Below are 22,844 nucleotides of genomic sequence, written 5' to 3' on the forward strand. Positions count from 1 at the left end.
TTTCTTGGACGGCGATGGTGGGTTCAACGCCAAACACTAGATACCAAAGGGTTTCTCCTGTACAAGTCGGAACATCAGCCTCAAGCAAGACACACCACCACAGACTCTGCTTGGCCCATGAAGTGACGAGTATTTCACTTGGTGGCCAGATTGCTCACCTGTTGCATTCGCTCGGAGGAGCAGCGGGGCCCGTGTGTCTCAATGTCCACCGATTACGGGATCGCCCACCAAGAAGACAGAAACTACTCAATAGTCAAGCAAGAGGAGGATTTCAGCGACCGGAGTCTTGACTTCGACGCATGCTCAACATGGAGACGGAGGTGATGGAGGTGGCGACGCTGTGAGTTTTATGTAACGGAACGAAACATACTTTGTACACTCCGAGGGCTGATGATCCATGGCCAGCCACCTGATCCCTCCAGTTGTAGTTCCCCGGATCTCCCACTTTGTACTTAAAAATGAGGAGAAGATTGTCTGCCGAGGAGCCGAGAATGTCGTGGGTTCTTGGTACGAGGAGATGGTCAGACATGGAGAGAAGTGGTATCATTGGGGACAGGGGACGGAGAGATCTGCTTCTGAGGCACAAGAGTCGGAGGTGACTATATTGTGACTCCATACATGCGCCGGGCTATCTATGTCTCTACCAAAGATATATCGTGTTACTTCACCAATTCAATCCCCCAAGCATACGACAAATGATCACAATCTCGCCTGGATCGCCGTGTTCGCCTTGTTCGCTTCGGCACGGAGTTCCTTACGGAGGATCTTCCCCGAGGCACTCTTGGGTATCTCGTCGACAAAGAAAACACCCCCTCGTAGCTGTTTGTAGCTGGCCACTCGGCCCTTGACAAACTCTGCCACTTCTTGAGCAGTGATGGTCTGGCCTTGGGATGATGGACGGGGAACCACGTACCCCCGGGGCACTTCGGTCTGTTGCTGGTGGTCCCAGACTCCTATAACAGCGGCGTCTGCAATCAGCGGGTGAGACGTGAGCAACGCCTCCAACTCTGCAGGTGTGACTTGGCTGCCCTTGTATTTGATCAACTCTTTCTTGCGATCGTGGATATAGACGTGCCCATCTTTGTATATCCCAATGTCGCCCGTCCGGTAGAACCCGTCGACAAACGTTTGCTGGTTTTCCTCAGGCCGGTTATGGTAACCTTGAGAGAGGATCGGGCCTCCCACCAGGAGCTCACCGGACTCGCCTTCGGCCACGTCTTCGTTGTTGTCGTTGACGACGCGAAGAACGACGTTTGGGCACAGCTGGCCGACACTCCACGTCTTCTGGTCGAGCCAATCCGTCGCGGCAATGACCCCGGAAGTCTCGGTAGTGCCCCAGGTTTGCGCGACGTAGGCTCGTCCCCTGCCCAATTTCTCTCTCAAGTCCCGTATTACACTCTCCCCGATAGGTGCCGCTCCTGTGACCGCAACTTCTAGCCCGTCAAAGTGGTCTGTAACCTTGTCGCTCTTTGCAATTCGTAGCCAGACCGGCGGGACCGTGAATTGATATGCCGGCCTGTATCGTCGATGGTATTCCAGAAAGGAGTCAAAATCGTAGCTCTTCATCCACCAGGTCGTGCCGCCCATATAGAAGGGACAGGTCGAGTACAGAGAGATTCCGGCAATGTTATTCATAGGTAAATGTGCGATGGTGTTCATCACAAACTCTCGTCCTTCTTGTCTACGGTGGGCACGGTAGCGGCGAGCGACGTCCATAGTGCATATATTGTCTGCCACGAGGCTCCGATGGGAGATCCGGACGCCTTTGGGCAACCCCGTAGTGCCGGAGGAGTATAAGAGACAAGTTGTGACTTGTTCGAGTGTTCGGCGTTCGGTAATACGTGTCCAGTCAAGCATTTTGTCCCCGTTTAACTCGAGGAGATCAGACCGATCGGCGGCAGAGATCAACTTCCAGCCTTTGGGGATTGTGCTGTCCAGGATCAAGACCCTTTCTCTTCCAATACCACATTTTTGCGCTGCGAGTACCACCCTCGCTTCGCACTCCGGTGAGCACACTAGTAGAGTAGGCTTTGCGTCCTCGATCTGGCGTATCAGTTCTGCCACGCGGTATTCTGTGCTGGCACCCGTGTAGACGCCTCCCGCCGCGACGAGCCCGTAGAAGAAGACGGGCGCAAAAGGACTTCCGTATAGCGTTGTGAAGACGACATCGCGACCGAAGCCGGAGGCGCCAACATTGTAGCGGTGCCGGAGAAGGTACGCCACGCGCTGGACCAGTCTACGAGCCTCTGCCTTTGTGATGTTGTTTGCCGGGTTGGCTGCTTCGACGTGGATCTGGGTGTCTTCACGAGCCAGACATAAGTCCGAATCTAGAACATAGAGATCAGTAGGTGAACAGACACGTCAGAAGTGCTACCAGAGACATAGCTTACCAAACAACAGCGACAAGATATCCAGGGATGGAATATCGAGGTCCCCGTGCGGCGACTTGTAGACCCGCATCTTGCCACTTGTGAGCCTCACTTGAAGAAGTTTTTTGCGTCAAGTCGTGCAGGCTACTGACACGTGCTTATATCATGAGACTCTTTTTCTCAGAATATACTGTACTGCCGTAATAGCATCCCCTCTGCTTTTAGACTGGAAGGCACCGGCCCCGGTCAAGTATATTCAATGCCTCCGGCCCCACCTGCAGTAAACTATACCGAATGGAGGCACAAGTGGGTGTAAGGCGGGGAGCTCCGAAAGGGGGCAAATATAATATTTGGTGGCCGAAATCGGCCAAACTAACTAAGTGGGACCCACCTTGATATACTGGCACCACCCCCACTTCCACCTCGATACTACAGTCCGTCAACATCCTACTGCAGTAGTAGTGGTGATAATAACAAGTCCTCTCCTTGCATCTTGAATTCCTTTTGATTTATCAGATTAAAACGCATCTTACCATCACTGGCGTTGAAACTCTAACAGGCATTTCCACTGCGAAACAGCCAAAAGCCGCTGGATTCGAGACCAACTCCGAATTCCTTCACTTGAATCCAAGTGCTGCCGCTTCCCTTTCAAACCAAAATGGCTGTACCTATCCGCTGGCTCCCCTCAGCAGGTGCATGGTCTGCATCTAAGAGCTGCGTACCTCTCTTCGCGGGAAGCAGTGGGACGCTGAGGCCAAAATGCCACGGACCACGGCAGCCATATCGAAGCACCGTTGCGAGATTTGCAAGCACCACATCGCCGATCACGGTCAAGAAGATTGCAGGCGCCTGCGGTGCAGAGGTCTCGGGCGTCGACCTGGCTAAGGACCTCGCAGACCCGGGCATCGTCAAGGAAATCCGAAACGCCCTCCTCGACCACTCGGTTATATTTTTCCGCGGCCAGGGTCACCTGACGCAAGCCGACTTTCTCGCGTTCAGCAAACACTTTGGGAAGCCCGTGCAATATCCCTTTGTCAGTGGCTTGCCCGAATACCCGGAAATCATCCAGGTGCTCAAGCGCGAGCATGAAACGTCCAACTTTGGCGGAGTGTGGCACGCCGACACCACCTACCTCGACCGGCCACCGATGGGCACCATCTTACTCGCCCGCGAACTACCCCCTTATGGCGGCGACACCTGCTTCGCCAACCAATACCTCGCGTACGAAACGCTCAGCGAGGGCCTGAAGAAGACGCTCAGCCCTCTCCGCGCCATCAGCAGCTCCGCCAAAGCCGACGTGAGTAAAACACGCGAAGATCGCATCAAGGAAGACGCGGGGAGCATGAAACAGACGGACTTTGAAGTCTCGCATCCCGTGGTGCGCACGCACCCGGAGACGGGCCGCAAGATCCTGTACGTGAACACGGCACACACCCTACGCTTTGACGGCTGGACCGAGGAGGAAAGCAAACCGTTGCTCGACTACCTGTTCACGCACCAGGTCAAGCTCGAATTCACCTGTCGCTTTCGCTGGGAGCCCGGCTCCGTCGCCTTCTGGGACAACCGGTGCGTGCAGCATAACCCGGTCAACGACTACCACGGATATAAACGGTTGATGCAACGCATCACCCTCGAGGGTGACGTGCCCAAGTAAGCGGGAACTACATGTACCTTAATATCGACGCTTGCATTCTTTCAAAATGCTTCAAAGTCTGACGCCGTGCGGGAGTTTTTCTGGGTCATGGCGAATACAAAATTGTCGATTTCTATAGCTTTTACATAGATGAGTATCAAAGTATCCAAGTTGCTTGACAGGTGACCTGTATGCATATTGTGAACCCAATTTATGGCGAGGAAGGGAGACAAATGTGCTCGACCGAAATCGGCACTCAGGTTTGGGATCCTGCCACCTCAGGACTCCAGAGAAGCCGTTCTTGCAGGTATTGGTCCCCCCGACCATATCCGCAACAAACCGTGGTGCGGAGAAGGCTGTCGGCAATGGATGCACCTGCATCCCTTCTCGTTGAGCCAAAAAAAAGGAGCGGAATATCTCGCCAATCATGGCAGATTATTAGGCACTATAGTAATAGATCAAGGATGGACCCTGTCCGGCGGTTCATGACAAAAGGCCCATTCCCAATACAACTTTTGGTATTGGCTGTTCTGTCTCTTACGACTGTAAGAGTTGGCCACTGTACAAAGACCCAATCCACCAGCTGGGTATGGCGATAGACATTTCCTAGACTTGAAATAGTCGTCCCCAAGTTCACCGTGGGACGAACAGCTCGCCAGCCCCCAGGTCTCCAGGTCTGTCCGCGTCCCAACTGTCCCTCAAGTCACTCTGTTTTGGTCTTTCTAGACTTCAGCAGCCTTGGACCCCTCCTGGCGAACTTCGACAACGTCCGCTGTCTTCTCTCCCTCACCCTTACCTAGGTGGACAACGTCGGTATTGGCAAGGAACTCGTCCAGCTTCTGCCTCTTCTCTTCGGTAGTGTCGTTGACGTGAACCGCGACCTCGTCTCCAAACTTCTGGCCGATCTCTTCCAGGCTCAGTCGAGCAGTCTCCGGGAAGTAGAAGTAGATGATGGGGATAAAGACGGCACACCAAATGATCACCACGAGATAATACTTCCAGCCCACCCGGTCAAACCCGATCGGCGCAGTCTGCAGCAGGATGATGGTCGAGGCAAATTGGCCGAAGAGAGAGAAGCCCATCCCAATAGGTCGGATTTCGGTGGGGAAGATCTCCGCGACGTAGATGTACATGGTGGTATCGCAGAATGTGCTGTGGGGAAATGTCAGTTGGAACGACGGTTTCTAGAGCGGTTCGAGCTTTACCCTTCGAAAGTGAGATAGAAAAAGACGAAGAAGATCCCGGCAGCGTTGCCTGCACGGTTGTCCGTGCCGGCGTACTCGGCGATCATTGCTGCGAGACAAGCGGTCGTTACGAGGCAGCCAGCGGTGCCGAACATCAGCATGCCACGGCGCGAGTTCACCTTGTCATGAAGCCATGCGCCAAAGGGGTTGTAAATCAATGCTATTCATGTTCAGCACGTCTTCTCGCTCATCTCAGACAGGGGAATCTCACATGAAGTGCAACTCCAAAGAGCATACAAGAGGAGAGGCATGGACCCCTCCATTCCCAGGCTCGTGTAGAGTATCACCGAGTAGTTGTTCTGAACCAAGTCAGCCACAGCACCACGCACTCCGCACTGATTCTGTCATCTTGAACTCACAATGACAAGCGGCCCAGAGAATTCAGAACCCCATTGCGTCAAGAACCCCACGATCATGCGTTTCCTGTAGCTTTTCTTGGTCCAGACCAGCTTCCACACTGGCTGCCCGGAGCTCTTCAACTTCGCATTGTCGACACGCACCTGTTCGCGAATCTGGTAGAACTCTTCTTTGGCGGCGATTTCATTCGGATCATCTTTCGTTGTACGCAGCCGTCGAATGATTTGGAAAGCCTCTTCGTGCCTGTCCAGGGAGATCAACCACCTGGGCGAATGAGGCAGCCATGGTGACCCCACGAGTAGAACCAGAGGAGGTAGGCATTGTAGACAGAGGGGAAACCTCCAAGCAAATGCCTCGTTATGAGCAGTCGCAAAGTAACAGGCATAACCGACCCAGGAAGCCAGGAGATAACCCCAGACAAGGAAGATTGCGTGATGTCCGACGAGCCACCCTCTGCTCCCTGGGGGAGACAGCTCTGAGATGAACATCGGAACGATGGTTACCAAGACACCCACGCCTATTCCTGCCACTATTCTGCCGACCTGAAACATGCTTGGACGTGTCAGGATAATTGTGGTAATATTTGTGACATAGGGTTAGGGCTGTGGCAGACTCACGCTATAGCTGCTGCGCCGCCTTGCAGGACGCCACCGACCAAGGCCGTAAATGCCCCTAGCTGAATACTGGCCCTACGGCCGAGGGCAGAGGCAGTCCACATGACCAGCAGGGTGCCGATGGCACCGCCTGCACTGTAAAGGCCGTTTGCGGTTGCGATCGTGCTGGTTGTTTTACCACCGTAACCCGGCTCACCTTGCGTTGGCAGGTCAAAGTAGGAATACCATCCTGGCTGGCCAATGGTGGAGCTGATCACCGATGAACAGTATCCGTATGTCTATCACTAGTGGTCAGCCATTCGGAGGGCCTCGCAAGGACTGTGTGTTCAGGACAACGGCGGTCTTACAATAGAGCCAAATCCCGTCAGAATAATGACCCAGCGATTGTAAGGCGTGATGTGTGAATTTTTTGATTTAGCCATCTTGAGCGAAAATCGCTGCAATTGAAATGATCCCAGGAAAGGGGTAAGGTGAAGTCTGTAGAGAAGTCCCCTGTGCAGATTGTGCCACCACCTTGACCAGGGGGTTAAGGACGCATATAAATCATGGACACTTATATTTCATCCAGTACTGGGTCTCGGACGAGTTCTTTGGCGACTTCGCGGGGTCCCCACGCAGCAGGAAGTACCCGCCATCGGCTCCCCGCCTGTGATATTGACCTGGTTGATCTCGTGTGTTGTTCGGAAAAGTTTCAAATTCCGTGTAGCCGAGTAGGCGGCAGTGTCGATCCGCCACGAGACTTGTCCAACAAAATGGTGTACAGCTGGCGTGGAGAGCCGGTGCCAAACGGCGAAGGAGGGCTGTGGCATCACTGTGTCTAGTCAATTGGATGTTGACTCAAAGAGAAACAATCCTACCTGTGAAATGTTCTTTCCGAGAGCATTACCGGCTATATCCGAAAGAACCTGGGCCATGGACTGGATGATTGAGTTGCTGGTGTGTGAAGGTTGAGTGTAGCAGGGCAACATCTGCTTGTTCCCGCAGAGGTGACCGATGTTTCGATTCCATGATGGATTACAGAAGGTATGGCTCGGGTAAACCTGGAATTGAGGAGTTGTTTGTCAGCTCAGGGAGACGCCGCCGGTCTATTGTAGAAGCCACTATACCTGACCGGCGCAGTGGTGGCCAGCTGTATTCCGAGGGAGAGAAATCACATGCTGAATCGGATTGCAGTACTCTCTCTTTAGAACTGTTCTTCCGTCGGACAAACTCGAAACGTCCAAACGGGTGGCGTTCTCGGTCAAATGCGACACCTGGATGACATGTACGAGGCACATAGACTCATTGCTGGTTGGACTTGATCACGCACTGCAGTGAGAGGTTCCACCGACTCGCGCTCGCTTTAATTCGACAGAGCATTGCAGAGTATCGCTGATCGCATCTACGAAAGAGAGTGTAAGCGAGAGAGTGACTTGTGTCGACGTTGTACGAAGCGCCTCTCTGAAGCTTCTACAAAAAGCTTGAAAAGCTTGAATTTGAGCTTGACACTCTTGACACTGTCAAATCGGCACAATCTCGTATCCGCGATACGATTTTTCAGGTCGCATCGACTGGATATTTACTCGCTTCCTAATGTAACAGGGCCAGTGATATGCAGCAATGTGCCCAACAAGTTGAGACGTTGCACCGTCCCATCTCCACCACACAACAATTCACAGCCCTAATTGGAACGGGTAGAACTGCCTGCGACGTCTAGACGTGCGACCAACCATTAAAAGTTGATAGACGACTATACTCATTTATTCCTGGTCAACAATAAGAGTCGATTTTGTGGAAAGAAAAAATAGCTGCATGTCACTTGAGGATCCTTTATCTTGCCAAACCAACCACGACGCCAGTAAATAACTCGTACACCAAGTCAAACTCCAGGCATTAAAAAAAAGACAATCTCTGTGCAGATTCCAAAACCCTCATTTACCCTCCCCATCAAAGTGCACGTACTTACTCGTCGTAAGTAGCACCCGGGGCCAGTCCATGCTTTTCATAGAGCTCCCCTGGCTGTCGGCCCAGTCGACCGGCACTGCTCCTCAGCTTGCCCCTGCTGGCGTCAACAAGGGGAGAGATCCATTGGTCTTCGACGGTGCCACCAACCATCTTGTCGCCTTTTCTCAGATACGTCGTGGCGCCCAGCATCGTCGGCTGGAAATTGACGTAGATGGCCTCCCAGTGCTTGCGGTCCACCTCGAAGATTTCGTGGTTGATGCCGATATGATCGTTTTCTTTGATCGTCTTAGTCCACCAGTCCCAGCATTCGCGATGCAGCTTGCCGTACGCAAATTTGTGGATATCTTCGGCCGACCGCCAGTAACTCAGGTTCATGAGCTCTGTCGCACCGTTTTTATCCTGGCTCGTCCAGTTGGAACCACCGTAGTAGCCAAGATCAGGATTCTCAGCCTCGAGATCCCGGATCATTTGGCTCAGATAGTCGCCGATAGTCTTGACGTTGGGGGCAAAAATTCCAAGCGGGTGATTGACCTTGGCTCCTAGCATGAAAACAGCAAGCTTTTCTTCCGATGCTTCCTCGTGAAAAGTGCCATCCTCGTCCGGGATTTGCGGAGAAACGCGGTACGGAAGAGCTTCATCGAGGTAGTGGTTTTTCTTTCGACCCAGAGTAATGGCCATTGTATCTGCTAGACGGACTCCAAGCACAATAAGAGAAGGAAGCATGGCATAGAAGCGCGGTATGATAAAGACGATGAGTGACTGTAGCAGAGCCCCAAGGAGGATCCACGTCGACACCGAGAAGTTTTCTCGGAGAGCCTGGAGAGAGTCAGTGCTCGGAACCGTGCAGTAATGGTTTTGCGGGGACTCACGTAAAGAAATCTGCTCCTCGCGTCGGGCCAATTACTCTGCGCACGTGGGCGCTTTGCAAAGGGAGGAAGGGCACTCTTGAAAGCCATAGTGGGAGCAATGTACAGACGGCTGTCGGGTATTTCAAGCACTTTGTCAAGGCGTTAGCGATGAGACGAAGCAGGAGTTGTAGAAGTAGGAATGAAAGCTGATATCGAATGTGTAAAGACAAAGGCTGGTGAAATCAAGTCGACTATATATCACAGTCACAGCCTGTACCACTAAGCCGCCACGGCCATGGATACAACCTTGCTAAACTTCATCGCGCTGATCGCATGAGGTGCTTTGCATTTTCGGACGAGACGAATCGCAAAGCGAGAGAGCAAACCGGGATATCAATTTGGGCGGCGGAGGTGCCAATGGTAAGGCACCTGCTGCCTGCAACGTCTGGGCTCCATAAACAGGAGACCAAAAAGGTAACTTGACCTGGACGGCGACATGGCTTTCGCACGAATGCACTGAATCAGGCGAGATACCCCCCAATCAGTTTGTGGGGGACGAAAGTGTGACAACAACATCTCCGCAAGGTGAAACGTTAACAGCGGATTGAATATAGACCGCACACCGCTAAGCTACGATTTAAGGCCGTAAGGGGCTACCTCCCGAGTACACAACAAATGGTGGTTAAATGCCCCTAGGCAGACATGAGTACCTCGTACATTACTTCATCTCGCCTCCTCTATTCCTCAGACCCTACACCATTCGGCCGTACTCGTACACGACATTGGAGGATCAAGTCTCTAGTAATGCAATTCACACTAGGTCACTAGGGTAGTCGCTGTCTGGACTTTTAGGCTGTAGCATAACATCTCCAAGGAGCTCCGGACCCAACATCCGACCGGGGCGCCGACTTATGAAACAAGCGGGCTCACCTGACGCGCAATGCTCGGAAGAACAGGATGTTGACGTCCCTCACCCACAAAGTTCCTGCATCTTCAGATCTCGTCCTCCCCAGAATTTCTATTTCTCTAAGAGTCTTCTTGCTCTACCATGTAATGCTCCAATTTGACACAGCCCAAACTCCGGTATTTTCATGCAGGCCGTGTGAAAGCGTATCAATAGCAGAACCCGCCAGAGTTCTGCGATGCATCTCAGACTTATCACGCCGCAGGTTTCGGTGTCTTGGTGGGAGACAGTCCCAACCCATTTCTGTTGCGGAAGAACAGCACGCCTGCGTCCTCCCCGGTAGCCCCCTCCATGGGTTCAACCCACCCACACCATCTCATCGATTTCCACAAGCTTTGCAGAAAGCCCAATGAACCTCCCTCCGTGTCACTTCGATAATGACGACCCATGACCTTCTTGATGGCCTCGCTGGCCTCATCAGCGTGGTAGAATGGGATGGTGCTGACATAATGATGGAGGACATGGGTTTCGATGATTCCGTGGAATAGTTGACGCCCGATGAACCCGAATTCTCGATCAATTGTGGCTGCAGCGCCGCGGGTATATGTCCACATCTCAGGAGTATAGTGAGGAAGAGAAGGGTCGGTGTGTTGCAGGAACGTTATCGCCACTGTTTACCTGTAAGCAAGAGAAGTTTGGAAACACCAGTTTGGTTTGTATAACTTACCTAACCAATGATTGACCCACAAGTAGGGAGCAAGATACCAGACAAACAGATTGGAGAGACCATAAGTCTTACCGACCCAGAAGAGGATGCTTCCAACCGCGAGAAGACCGAAATCGCTCAGGAAAATGAGCTTAGCATCTTTGGCCTCATACAATGGGCTGGCAGGATCGAAATGGTTGACTCCGCCTCCGAAACCGTTGTGCTTGCCAATGCCGCGGCCCTCACGCTGAACTTGGTGCTTGTTGTGGCCGGTGACGTTGGTGAGCAAGTACATGGGCCAGCCAAAAAGTTGTTGGGTGATCAGGTGGTACGCAGTTGCAATTGGAGTCTCCTCGGTAAGCTCATCGAGCTGATGTAGCAGCCACCCTCTTCGAGTGCAGTATTGCTCTTTGGTGACGGGGACAAAGACCATGTCTCGCTCCATGTGGCCCGTGGCTTTGTGATGCTTGCCGTGCGAGATTTTCCAAGAAAAATAAGGCACCAGAAGCGCGGTGTGGCAGAGGTAACCGACGGTGTCGTTCAGGACCTTGCTGGGCGAGAATGACTGATGCCCGCACTCATGAGCCAGCACCCACAGCCCGGTACCGAAGAGCCCTTGCACAACAGTATAAAGAAACCACAGACCAGCTCTTAATGGGGTGGACGGGACATTCTCGGGGGTCAAAAACCGGTTGAAGAGGCAAAAGGTGACGGCGAGGGAGGTGACGTCCCGAGCAACATAGTACAGACCGGTGGCCGCAGATCGTTGGAAGCAATGCTTGGGGATGGCTTTGTGTATATCGCCAATTGTGAAATCGGGCACTTCGAAGGGGTTGCCATAGGTATCGAGCAGCTGCTTCCTTTCGGGGCTCTGTTTTGCCTGAGTGGCAGCGTCTTCCGAGGCAAGCGAGGACAGGGAGGTCGAGGAAGGGGAGGTTCTCGGACTATCGAGAGGTGAGATGTTGGCAGAGGAGCTGGGGGTCGAGTCAGTTGTCGCCAGACGACGAAGGACTGCCTCAGCAGGCAATGCAGTGGAAGTCATGGTTGTGCTGGCGAAAGACTCTTCAACAGACCAACAAGGTGAATCTTCGACCCTGAGTGTTAGGAGGACGGACGTAGGAAGAGTCTAATTGAGGGAAGTGCTGGGGGAGGTCAGGGCAGTGAGAAGTAGAAGAAGGCTGCAGCGACGGGCCAGGCTTAAGAGGGGAGCTTCTGAGCTTGAGGGAAAAATAATATTAAGGCTCAAAGATATTCTTTAGGCCAAAGGAGTGAATGGAGCACTAGCAGCGAATGAATAGAGGTGTTCCCATCGTAAAAGTCCTGTAGGCGCAGGGCAGTGGAGTGAATGTGGGCTGCGGGCAATTCGTTTTTTTTGGGCAGAGGGGAAAAATTCGCCATGATCCGTGAATCTCAACAAAGCCCCCCGAGGGCTAGCGCGGCAGGGGCAAGTCAGGGGACCAGCAGCTAGCATCGACACGCAGACCATTTAGTTGCTCGGTTGTGCCTGGCGGTGAGCGACGATTCCAGGGTCTTTGTCTGGGCCCCGAGGATCGCCCACCCACTTGCTGCTCGCTGGATACCTACCAAACCTACCTACCTAGCCTGGTAGGTGGTTACTATCGAGAGCGGCGACCGAGCCTCTGCTTTATCGCTCAAACTCCGTACAACCCAATCCTCCAAAGTGAAAAGCAGACGAGTATCTACTGGTCTATTTTGTCCACTACTATCTTCAGCTGCTGCGTCTATACGTAAGCTGATAAACCAAGACCACCCAAGACTAGGTGATTGGAATAGGCTGTTGCCCCGAACGAGTGTTTCTGTCAGTCTCGAGACTGGTCTACCGAATCCTCGTCCTGCTATTACTCGGTTTTTTGCACTTCCGCAGGGAGATTGTTCGGACGGCAAACACGGCCTGGCCAAGATTTTCAGCAAAATCCCCAAAGTGGGACTTGACTGGTTGACACATTTTCCCCAGTAAGGGACTGAGTTGAGAGACCTTTGTGTGCGGTGGTGCCTCTCCCTGATCCCACCCCACCCAGGCTTGAGGATACACGGGTTTGCCCCCTTCGTTGACCGATTATTTCAAAGAGCCACTGAACCTCTGGCTTTGCCCGACTCTTGGCAGCTCCAGTCTCGCCATCTTGTCGATCAAAGGAAGGCGCCGCTGACACGCCCGGCAGGATGTCGTGCGTCGGTTGGGCACATTGACTGACCGCTGATGGTCGGGTCCTTGAGCACATGTTGCATTCCGTGTCGGCCATTGCTGCCCGTGTAAAGGGATGGTTGCCAATCGATTGTGCCCCTATGGCATGTGCAACAGATCTTCGCCCTGTAGCAGAGTGGTTGTTGTTTCACATGCTGAGAGAAGTTGAGGTCAGAGGTAGGTGGCAGAGCTGATGCCTCGGTCGAATGGGGAAGGTTCAAGCATGACGAGGTGATGTTGTCTCCAGCCGAAGTCCCTGGCACCACTGGTTGTCCACTGAAATGGTCAGCGTTGCTGGGAGCATGGGAGCTGGTGGTCTGTGGTGCGCAAGGGTGAAATCGGAGTTCCAACGAAAACGATTTTGTTGGGGAGCTGAGACCTGACGCTAACCCCCCATGACTGGGCCTCACCTCCGCCGATGTCATCACCCCACCGCACCAATCTGCTTCCAGTGTGGCTGTCGGTTCGTACCGAGCACGGACCCTGGACTTGGACTCTGCGACTGGTCCGAATAGCTGGAGTCAAGGTTTCTGGAATGGCTCAAAGCGATGCGGTTCCTGGCGCTTAGTGTCACCACACAGTAGTGAGGACGAATGTCCAACCTGCGGCTCAAAATTTATATTGGCATCGTTTCATGCCAGCTTGGAGTCTCGCCATGGCGGTGAAGGGCGTATTGGGGGTCCTGTGACTCGGTACGGAGTAGTTGGGTCTCAGCCCACTCCACGACTCCCGCTTGCCACTAGCCTGCCAACGCCTTCGTCTGGTATCATTCCAAACACCTCCACTGTGGTGCTCCGCAAATCTGGGGTAACGAGAATACTCCGACCATGAGCAGGATTCTGCACATCGCTCACGAGATCTATCCATTCGTCCTTGCCACTGTTTCTGACCCGCCTGCGACATTTCATGCTGACCGAAGGAACGAGCAGGTGTCCGAGATGCTGTGGGAACAGAATCAAGCCCATGCGTACCGCCTCGGGACCCAGTCGCACAGTCCCTTTGCGTCTGCCTCCAATAAACCACGAATCTGAAAGGGCCGCGATCTCGAACAATCCTTCCAACTCTCCCTCTACCTGGTCTTCGAGTTTGATGACGATTTCGGCCTGCAATGGCTGGCCGATGGTGGCAGTCGCGTGCGGTGGCACTGACCATGCGGCATCCAGAAACGCGGACACTAGGACTGGTCGCGAAGGAATGTCGACAAACAGTCTGAGCTGTCGTTGAGGGACTTTCGAAGACGAAAATTTGATCGGTGGCGTTCGAGAATGCCAATCTCGAAGCCAATCTTCAATCTCAACTCTTCTTTGTCGGTCAAAAGCACATAGGACCAATGGCCACGCCATATCCTCCATCTTCCAAACTTCAAATTCTTGTGTTAGTCCTGCAACTTCCACATCCTGCTCGGTCCATGTGGTGCGGACCCGCTCTAGTAGGTGCGATGTTAGAAGCCGGGCGGCGAAAGCGTGCTTGGAATTGGCAAGCTCTCTAGTGAAATGTGTCTCAAGAATTGCCAACATCACCCCATCTAGGGATTGGAAGTCAACAACCAGAGTCAACCTCCTGCTGGCATTATCAGCATTTGCGTCTTTGGGCACAAGACGGACGGTCCAACTGGCAGGTTGCTTCGGGAACACCACGAATGGCTCGGCGAAGCCACCGCCTGAAACCATCTCATAGGAGTCATTGCTGTCTAGATTGCAGCCAAAGAGACGAAGGGGTACCATTGTCGAAGGGATGATGGTGAATCTCGAGTACATGCAATCCTTACGAAACACATCCTGAACATTGACTGTTACAGGTAAGATCACCTTGACAAAAGCTGTGTCGTAAAAGGTGAATATCCCTTGCTCCGTCTCATAAGTGGCCTCAAGGCGCAATGTTATAGCTGGCTCGGACGCGGCCTCCATGGTGTACGGGATTTCGACCTCCGTGACCGTCAATGAGCCCAAGTTGTCTAGGACCATCACTAAAGCGTCACCTTCTCGAGCCGTCTGCACTTGATTTGACTCATGTTGATCGCCTACCAATTTGGAGTCATGAATATTGAGCCTCAGTCCAGCCGTTGCTGTTCTCAAGCGAAGCTTGACCTGCTTGATATCGTTTCGCCCAGGCCTGATTTGCAGTAGTAGCCTACGGATCTGGGCCAAATGAATGACCGGGAAGGGATACATTTTGATCCCAAACGATCGATAGCTGGGGTAGAGCAGAAGCGGCACCACTTCTGCGCGAGGGCTAAGTGAATCATCAAATCCGGAAGCTTCGTCGTCTAGCCTTGACTTGAAGTGGTGCAAAAGTCTCAAATTGCCAATGCAGACCTCAACTTCATCCGGCACGTACCAGCCATGCGTTGTCACGGGAGTTTCCAGGGTTATGGCCTTATCTGTCGAATCGATGACCACTGTTTCTGACAGGAGGAGCAATATGAATCGCGGTTCAATACCGTCTTTGGCAACGAGCCGCAATTTGATCTTATCGATCGGGGGTGTCGAGACACCAGGGAGACTACTCATCTTCATTGAGACAGTGAAGCCATCCTTGTTTTCAAGTGGAGTTATGTGGTGCGAAACTGCGGAGATGCGAAACAGTAATGTCGCACGTAGTGTTGTTGCTGGAATATGTGGCAGTACCTGGAAAAGCTGATTCATATAATATTGGTTCGCCTCGGAGAAAGATCTCGAGGAAGTCGCACGACCAGCCTTTCTGGAGTGGTGCAAACAAGAAATGAGACATCGCGCGTAATCCTTAGGCCGCTCAAGACATTTGAGGCACTCAGCATAGATTTGGAGGAGATACTCTTCAGAAGGATCATGTGACCCACGTGGAAGTGGACCAAGGATATTTTCAAGGTATCGTGCAGCAGTGGACCAGTTACCTTGAGAATATTCCATCTCGACAAGGTTTGTCAATATTTGCCGTGAGGTAGACCGATTCTTCGTAGACAATACAATCCGAAAGGCAAGGACGGAAAACATAGCGTAAAGCCTGAGGAAGCTTGGCTTTGATGTCGCAGCTGCTCTTAATGTTGTCGACTCTAAGCCTGCGAGAAGCTCGGTGTGGTGGAGGGGTTGGATTTGGTCTTTTCCTACCGAGCCCTGGCTGACATCGCCGTTGGTGGCAATGGGCTGCATTCCATTTCCATTTGATTCCTGGGCAGAATGCTTCATACTAAGAACCCACGGTTTCACAGCCTCCAAGGTCTCGACAAAATGTCTCGCCATGAGGATGAGCTTTGATATCCATAGAGCGAGACGCTCAAACCCTGTTCGATTCAGCGGCCCGTGTCGAAGAATAGTCCCATTCGGTATCAAAGAATGTCTTTTGCTTCGTTCCTGAGACCGTTCGCGAGAAGACGACCGCACACCAGAAGTAAGGGATATGTGTTGGTAGCTCTCAGCAGCCCCATTAAGCTGGTCTGTAGCAGCTGCGTCGGGATCATGAGAGAGTTCAGTAGTGTCCAGTGACAACTCTTGGTTGGTGTAATCGACATCGCCACCCAGAGCTGGCAAAACTTGCGCAAGAATTTGTATGGTGGCTCGCCATTGCCAGTTGGAGACAATATTGCTTGTGACTGTTCTCTGGGTACGCAGTTCATTCTCGCTCAATCCTTCGTACCCACCCCAGGCATTGTAAAGCTCAAATCGGAGAGTGCGACCGACAAGATTGATAAACTGCATGGCTCGTTCCACTAAATCTGCCACCACGTTGAAATCGACTCCCGTAGTGCCTGTTTGGGAGGATTTCCGCGCTCCCAACCGCGACTGCCTGGTGAGGATCTCCATTTCCCGGGTGAAGAGATAGATGCGAAGGTCCAACGCCGATACATCATTAGATAGGATAAGATTGCGGTAATTCTTCCTCTCAACGTCAAAGGGAGAGTCATCTTGATCTGCTGCGAGAATGCTACGCGGGTCAAGCGGTAGGCTGACGTCTGTAGGCGGGACACGCTGCGTTTCCGAGTCCAGAGCTGCTCTCAGTAGATCCTTGGATTCTTTGGAAAAGGTCAATAATGCTCCGCTCTCATCGTGATCGTTTCTCTGGGCTTGTTCCTTGACCAGCGTGTCGAGACCCAAGGAAAGCTCGTCATAAACGGCAAGGGCATCGTCAAGCAATCCCAAGTTTTCAAAGCCTTTGGCCAGGCCCTCTTTGAGGACAAGGAATGTGCAGAAGTTCCAGCCAGGCAGACTTCTTTGACTGTCTCTTTCACGGATGTCCAATTCGTATTGAGCAACCCGAGCATCAAATGAGCGCAGGATACATGTTTTCAGGCAGTCCACCAAGTCTTGCCACTGTTCTTCCACCTCCGCAGAGGTCAAAGGCGTTGATTTGTCTCCAGGGTCGAGGAGGCGAACTTGAGAAACGCGAGAAATTGACGACTTGGAACTGCTGAAATCGGCTCTCAGCTTGTCGAAAACTGTGGATGGACTTTTGCCAGACCACTTTGACTTGCTATTGACGCTGTCGGTGCTCTCCGAGGCTTCCAGTGAGAGGTGCTTTGATGATTTCGGCTGACGAGCAGCAGGAGTGTTTGGAAGAACCACGTGGACAATCAGCCATTCGAAAGCATCGTGATCCTCCTGGCTCTTGCTTGACAGTTTGCCATCGCCTGAAGGCGTGTGCGTCCTAACCCACTGGCGGACCTCTTTCCTGACCTTCTCCTTGTAGGTTTCCTTGTCATCGCACCGTAGGAGATATAATTTGACGTAGGGGGTCTCACGCAGACCTGGTATCTGGTGCCGCCGAACGTTGGATTGCGCCCCGGCGGAAGGGTCTTCCCGAGTCAATGATATGTTAAGATTTGAAATCGATCGGAGTGGCCGGTTGGGAGCTTTCCAGTGTAAGTTGCGCAGAGGACTTCTGGCTGATAGTCGAGGTTCGAGACGGTCAAATAGGTTATGTGGATCAATACATTGAATAATCACTTTGGAGTTGGGAGGCGGATGGGACTCTGGTGCGTCCATGGTAGAGAGGAGGGAATGGACTGCGCAGGATTGGCAATGTTCGGCGGACGCATGGTGGCAGAGCGTCTAGCGTGACGATCCTGCTCTGCACTCGACCGATGAAAGCATAGTCTGGTCTGCACGGATGGAATAGATGCGCAAAGCAGGACCTCTTGTGTATCTTTGTACCGCGTAGGTAGGGCCGGCGACAATTATGTCCCATATTGCGGTTTATGTCATGAATGCGCCGCGGTAGCCGATTACCAGCTTGGCTGTGACTGCGCCGCCAGAGACACAGGCTCGCAGGCTACCGTGACTAGAACCAATTGTGCCAATGTCCAATCACAGACTTTGATAGGATTCCTCGTCGCCCCTTTTTGACGGCCAGTCTCGTTTCCAACACTCCACTTCGTTGTAGGCCACACTCCCGCCATTGTCATGAGGAACTTGGAGCCCACATACGAGGTTGGTCTCAGAAAGAATGAAATGTGATCTGTGAGTCACTTACTGGTTTGATCGTCAGCTGGCAATGGTATAAATCCCTCTTGCTTCCCATGTTGCGAGTAGAGGCCTCACAAGCTCGTTCGGATAGTCTTTGCTAACCGTCTTATCGTACATTCAATACTTGCCAGGCGTTCCAATCGATCTGCTTCTTCCCTTCTCCACGATTGGTGATCTTTCACAACCATTATGGCCTCCTCAGCGCTTCCAGAAACTCTCCGCTCCGTGACCTCCACCAAAATCCAGGAGGTCAGGAAACAGCGTGATCACTTCGAGGCATCCAAGAAGGACATCATCCGTGAAGCAAGACCATTCAAGGACGACCTGGAACGCACGCGCAGGCTGTTGGTCGGTTCCTGTCGGCAAGCCGGCATCACTGTTGTCAATGACGACTCATCCGACTCTGATTCCGAGTCGGAACCTGCTTCTGACCTTGCACGAACCCGTCGAAACCAACAATTGTTCCTCCGACAAGCTGGCAAAGATCCTGCTTTCGCCAATGAAATCGTCCATCGAATCCATGACGAGTTGGTAGAGCACCTCAGTTTGAGAAGTGTACAACATGAGCACGCACAGTTCTTCTCTGAGCTCGTAACCGAATGGCTTTCGAGCTCCACAGATGTACAAACGCGCCCCTCGAAACAAAATTTAATGGAAGAATCATCATTCGAGAGTGTTGGCCGAAATGAAATGCACGAACAGAGAGCGCAGTGGGAGTCCATCGTCTTCACTGACCGCGAAACTGATGACACAGCGATTGGTCGCTACCTCCATCAACTCTTCAATTCAGACGATGAAATATCCAAGCACTTCAAGAATATTGAGACTTCCACCAAGGCTTTTTGCAGGACTCTTCGCTCCACTGCTGAACTATTCAGTGTAGACAGTCTCAAAGTCACAATTACTGGCCTCCTCAGGACCGATCTCTTATCCGACGAGAAGGCTGCTATTCTAAAGTCCTTTCAAAACAATCCGGGTGTGCTCCAGGAAGTTGCCGACGTGTTGAATATGAGATTTGCTTCTCTGGAAAGCTGGAAGTGGACGACCATCGACGGTGCAATACCTATTGAACAGCGACGGCAGCTGAACGGGAAATATCGAGTGTTCATGGATGAGGATGTCCTCGATGCAATTCTACTTCACACCATTGGTATCAAGTGGGCAGTCCATTTCAAATCCTGCCTCACGGAGTTCTTCCTCTCCCCTGCCTGGCGGACTGCGGGAGGAAGTATTCCCAAGAATGACTGGGATCGGCGATGGTATTTCCTGGGTGAGAAGTCAGCTCCCCGCTACAACAGTGTGGAGGTGCAGCGGAAAGATCAGTATGGGGAGGAATATTTCATGTCACAGCTACCAACCACGGAGTCAGAAGGCGCTCGAGTGTACAACGACGACGAGGGCCCATTCTCAAACACCCCAGGCGTCCGTGATGGGATCAGTGATGATGGATTGAACTCGGGTACTCTTAAGAAAGGTTCGGTCGCAACCAAGCAGGGTCTCCTCCACTTACTCATCACTGAGGCTCTGGTCTCACAACATGTCCGTCCAGGGAGTTCTCATGCTGTAATTCGTTCGGATTTTCAATGGTTTGGGCCGTCCCTCCCACACAACACCATCTTCGCCGTGTTAAAATTCTTTGGAGTCGGCTCGACATGGCTAGATTTCTTTCGGACATTCCTGCAAGCCCCGATGCGCTTCGAACAGGATGGGCCAAACGGGCAGTACCATGTTCGTCAACGAGGTGTCCCAATGTCGCATGCGCTCAGCGACGTCTTTGGCGAGGTCATTCTATTCGCCATGGACTATGCTGTGAATAAAGCCACCCAAACTTATCTCTACCGTCTTCACGACGACTTCTGGTTCTGGGGCACTGAGGAAGTGTGCTTGCGTGGATGGGATGCAATGAGCACATTCGCCTCTGTCATGGGCCTCGAGTTCAATGAAGAAAAAACTGGCAGCGTCGTGTTCGATAATCGCTCCGTTTCTCGACCCATAAACACGCAATTCTTGGGATCTGATCAAGAGATGGAGTGCGAGAGTATGGCTCCCCAAACACTTCGCTTGCCCAAAGGAGACGTACGTTGGGGTTTCCTGCGCCTAGATGCCAACAGCGTCCGATTTGTGATAGACCAGGATATGGTCGATGCACATATCAAAGAACTTCAGCTGCAGTTGTCCCATTGCACTTCGATATTTTCGTACATTCAAGCCTACAACGCGTACCTGGCTCGATTCTTCAGCAACAACTTGGGGAAGCCATCGTTTGCATTTGGCCGCCAGCATGTGGACGACATGATCGACACATTTGCCAAAATCCAGAAGGCACTCTTCCCAGGTGGTTCAGTGACTGACCATCTCTCAAGCCTGGCGCAGGAGAGGTTCGGTGTCAAGGATATTCCTGATGGAGTCTGGTATTGGCCCATTCAAAAGGGTGGCCTTGAGCTACACAATCCGCTTGTACCACTCTACTGTATGCGAGAAACGATGCGTCAGTCCCCACAGACGATTCTATCGAAATGCCTCGAGCGTGAGGAGAAGTCATACCTCACTGCCAAAGCCGAATTCGAATCGGAGATGAAGACTCACGGCCGAAAGACCTCCTACCCATCGGGACTGCCTACCTTTGGCGACCAGTTCATGCAGAAGGACGAATACCTCAAGTACCGCGAGCAGCGATCTATCAACCTTTATAATACCTACTCTCACCTACTCGAGGTCCCTGCTGAGTTTCAGGTTCATGGGACCAATGAGACCACTGCGTGGCTGGACAAGCTGCCCTCGGCAACTCGCGGTCAGAAATCGTCGTCTACGGGCATTGTCAAAGCGTTTGATTCTATGAATGCCTACTGGAAATGGATACTCGCAGTCTATGGCTCCCAAATTGTCGAAAAGTATGGAAGCATCCAAATAGTGGATGCGGCGCAGGTTCCTTTGGGTGTTGTGAGCGTAATGAAAGGCGGCAGAGTTCGATGGCAAGGCTGAGCATCTCGAATTCACAACTTGTACGGTAGATTTTATTTTGTCAAATATAGGACCACGATATCTGGGTGCCTAGTGTATCGGAAGTGATGTCGAGAGCATCTAGTCTCGAGGTAAAATTGGGGATTAGCCCGAAATTGTCTTTACAGTCGCTGGATACCTGGCATTTACGGGGTAGACTGAGATGTAATATCTGAGGGGAGACCCTGCAAAGCGATTTCAATATCTCCACTTTCTTTCTACAGTCCACAACCGCGAATAGAACCAGCCCCGTCCTGACAATAATATGTCACGATATCATTAAACAATTAGTTGTGATCTTCAATGATATTGCTCACTGCAAGCCCATGAGCATGGCACCAAGACTCTGGGGTGGACTCGACACACGTTTCTGATATCCAGCCCTCGCAATGAGCTGGAATCGTCCACAGCCATCGGTTCTAGACTCAATCTTCAGGGCTTTGTCACAGTTCTCGGACCCAAACACCGCTCCACAGGACGAACGACAGTCTCCGAATCAGCAGGACAGCCCAGATCAGGCTGGTCACAATTGGGTCCAGCGCCTGTCCCTGTCGGATCAGCAGAAGGTCCGTCCAATCTTTTTGACCCTGCACATGTTGTTCCCTCATGAACTTCTTCCCGCCCTTGACATCCTCGACCGAGGCCTGGTTAGGAAACTCGTGGTAAACTCCTCAGTGCCGGTGGGAGACGACCCAGAAGATATTCCCCGACAGAGACGTTCTTCTGCAGAGGATCGCTCGGTACTCGAATGCCCTGAAGTTAATCCCCAGGTCCAGCCAGATCATCGTGGCTGGGAGGTTTTCTACGTCCAATCTTCGACCGCTGCGGACAAGCAAAGTTCGCGACCACGATACTATCCTCATGGTGGCCATAGCAGCACGGTCCCGCTTTACGAAGTCCGCCTCGAGACCTGGAATTGCACGTGTCCGGCGTTCAGCGTGAGCGTGTATCAGAGCTTGAATCTGGAACATGGTCGAGACTCTGGGGTAGTTGACGACGACATTGACGTTGGCCAGACTGGCCCATCCAAGGCGACGGCCGAATATGAGTACAAATTCGGTGGTTCTGTCACCGTCAAGCTCGCCAGTACACCGAGCTGCAAACACATTGTAGCAGCGTTCCTGGCAAAAGCTGCCCCAAATCTTTTCGCAAACGGCGTGAAGGAGACAACTGTCTCGCGGGAAGAAGCAAGTGCATGGGGAGGCGGATGGGGAGAGTATGGAGGTATCTGGGACTAAGGTTAGGAAGACACCGTTTGCTTGCCCTGGCAAAACAAGTAGTATGAAAAGGCACGGCGCATCTCGAACAGCGAGGCTCTTCGGAAGTGCGGAGTCGAGAGGACGTCTCGCGGAACACGGAAGCAGGCTTTGATGCGTTTCTTTGATTGCCGCCTCCAGAGGAGCCGATCATCGCTGGGAAAATCAGTAGCTCCAGGGCCATAATTCAGACTACCACAGCCGCCTCGACCCCTGCACACTAGTTTAGTGTCTTCATGATATTATACATTGCTCATGCTCAGCAGAAAAAACATGCCCTGGAGCCGAGCTTGTTGGTCGAAACGCCCTGCTCAATGCAAAAAGTCAC

The 22,844-nt window shown here is 52.3% G+C and overlaps 8 protein-coding genes across 8 annotated transcripts; 3 read left to right on the forward strand and 5 right to left on the reverse strand.

Annotated features, from left to right (window-relative positions):
• Positions 1–699: 699 nt before the first annotated feature.
• Positions 700–2,460, reverse strand: AYO20_04220 (hypothetical protein; the record flags this gene model as incomplete). The annotated part of the gene is made up of 2 exons (XM_022642519.1): positions 700–2,327; positions 2,391–2,460. 2 exons carry the CDS (start codon positions 2,458–2,460, stop codon positions 700–702), a joined length of 1,698 nt encoding a protein of 565 aa, XP_022501616.1.
• A 567-nt stretch (positions 2,461–3,027) lies between these two features.
• On the forward strand, positions 3,028–4,023 carry AYO20_04221 (hypothetical protein; the record flags this gene model as incomplete). Its single annotated transcript, XM_022642520.1, has 1 exon — positions 3,028–4,023. One exon carries the CDS (start codon positions 3,028–3,030, stop codon positions 4,021–4,023), a length of 996 nt encoding a protein of 331 aa, XP_022501617.1.
• A 701-nt stretch (positions 4,024–4,724) lies between these two features.
• On the reverse strand, positions 4,725–6,639 carry AYO20_04222 (hypothetical protein; the record flags this gene model as incomplete). The annotated part of the gene is made up of 6 exons (XM_022642521.1): positions 4,725–5,154; positions 5,208–5,406; positions 5,458–5,545; positions 5,606–5,867; positions 6,221–6,495; positions 6,565–6,639. The coding sequence occupies 6 exons, from the start codon at positions 6,637–6,639 to the stop codon at positions 4,725–4,727; spliced, it is 1,329 nt and encodes a 442-aa protein (XP_022501618.1).
• A 1,519-nt stretch (positions 6,640–8,158) lies between these two features.
• AYO20_04223 (hypothetical protein) lies at positions 8,159–9,117 on the reverse strand (the record flags this gene model as incomplete). The annotated part of the gene is made up of 2 exons (XM_022642522.1): positions 8,159–8,977; positions 9,031–9,117. The coding sequence occupies 2 exons, from the start codon at positions 9,115–9,117 to the stop codon at positions 8,159–8,161; spliced, it is 906 nt and encodes a 301-aa protein (XP_022501619.1).
• A 1,050-nt stretch (positions 9,118–10,167) lies between these two features.
• AYO20_04224 (hypothetical protein) lies at positions 10,168–11,661 on the reverse strand (the record flags this gene model as incomplete). Its single annotated transcript, XM_022642523.1, has 2 exons — positions 10,168–10,583; positions 10,641–11,661. The coding sequence occupies 2 exons, from the start codon at positions 11,659–11,661 to the stop codon at positions 10,168–10,170; spliced, it is 1,437 nt and encodes a 478-aa protein (XP_022501620.1).
• A 1,871-nt stretch (positions 11,662–13,532) lies between these two features.
• On the reverse strand, positions 13,533–17,780 carry AYO20_04225 (hypothetical protein; the record flags this gene model as incomplete). Its single annotated transcript, XM_022642524.1, has 1 exon — positions 13,533–17,780. One exon carries the CDS (start codon positions 17,778–17,780, stop codon positions 13,533–13,535), a length of 4,248 nt encoding a protein of 1,415 aa, XP_022501621.1.
• Positions 17,781–18,449: 669 nt separating this feature from the next.
• Positions 18,450–21,242, forward strand: AYO20_04226 (hypothetical protein; the record flags this gene model as incomplete). The annotated part of the gene is made up of 1 exon (XM_022642525.1): positions 18,450–21,242. The coding sequence occupies one exon, from the start codon at positions 18,450–18,452 to the stop codon at positions 21,240–21,242; it is 2,793 nt and encodes a 930-aa protein (XP_022501622.1).
• A 407-nt stretch (positions 21,243–21,649) lies between these two features.
• Positions 21,650–22,498, forward strand: AYO20_04227 (hypothetical protein; the record flags this gene model as incomplete). Its single annotated transcript, XM_022642526.1, has 1 exon — positions 21,650–22,498. One exon carries the CDS (start codon positions 21,650–21,652, stop codon positions 22,496–22,498), a length of 849 nt encoding a protein of 282 aa, XP_022501623.1.
• Between the last annotated feature and the right edge of the window lie 346 nt (positions 22,499–22,844).

This window comes from Fonsecaea nubica (assembly GCF_001646965.1).
Source record: "Fonsecaea nubica strain CBS 269.64 chromosome Unknown Scaff21, whole genome shotgun sequence".
Lineage (NCBI taxonomy): Eukaryota > Fungi > Ascomycota > Eurotiomycetes > Chaetothyriales > Herpotrichiellaceae > Fonsecaea > Fonsecaea nubica.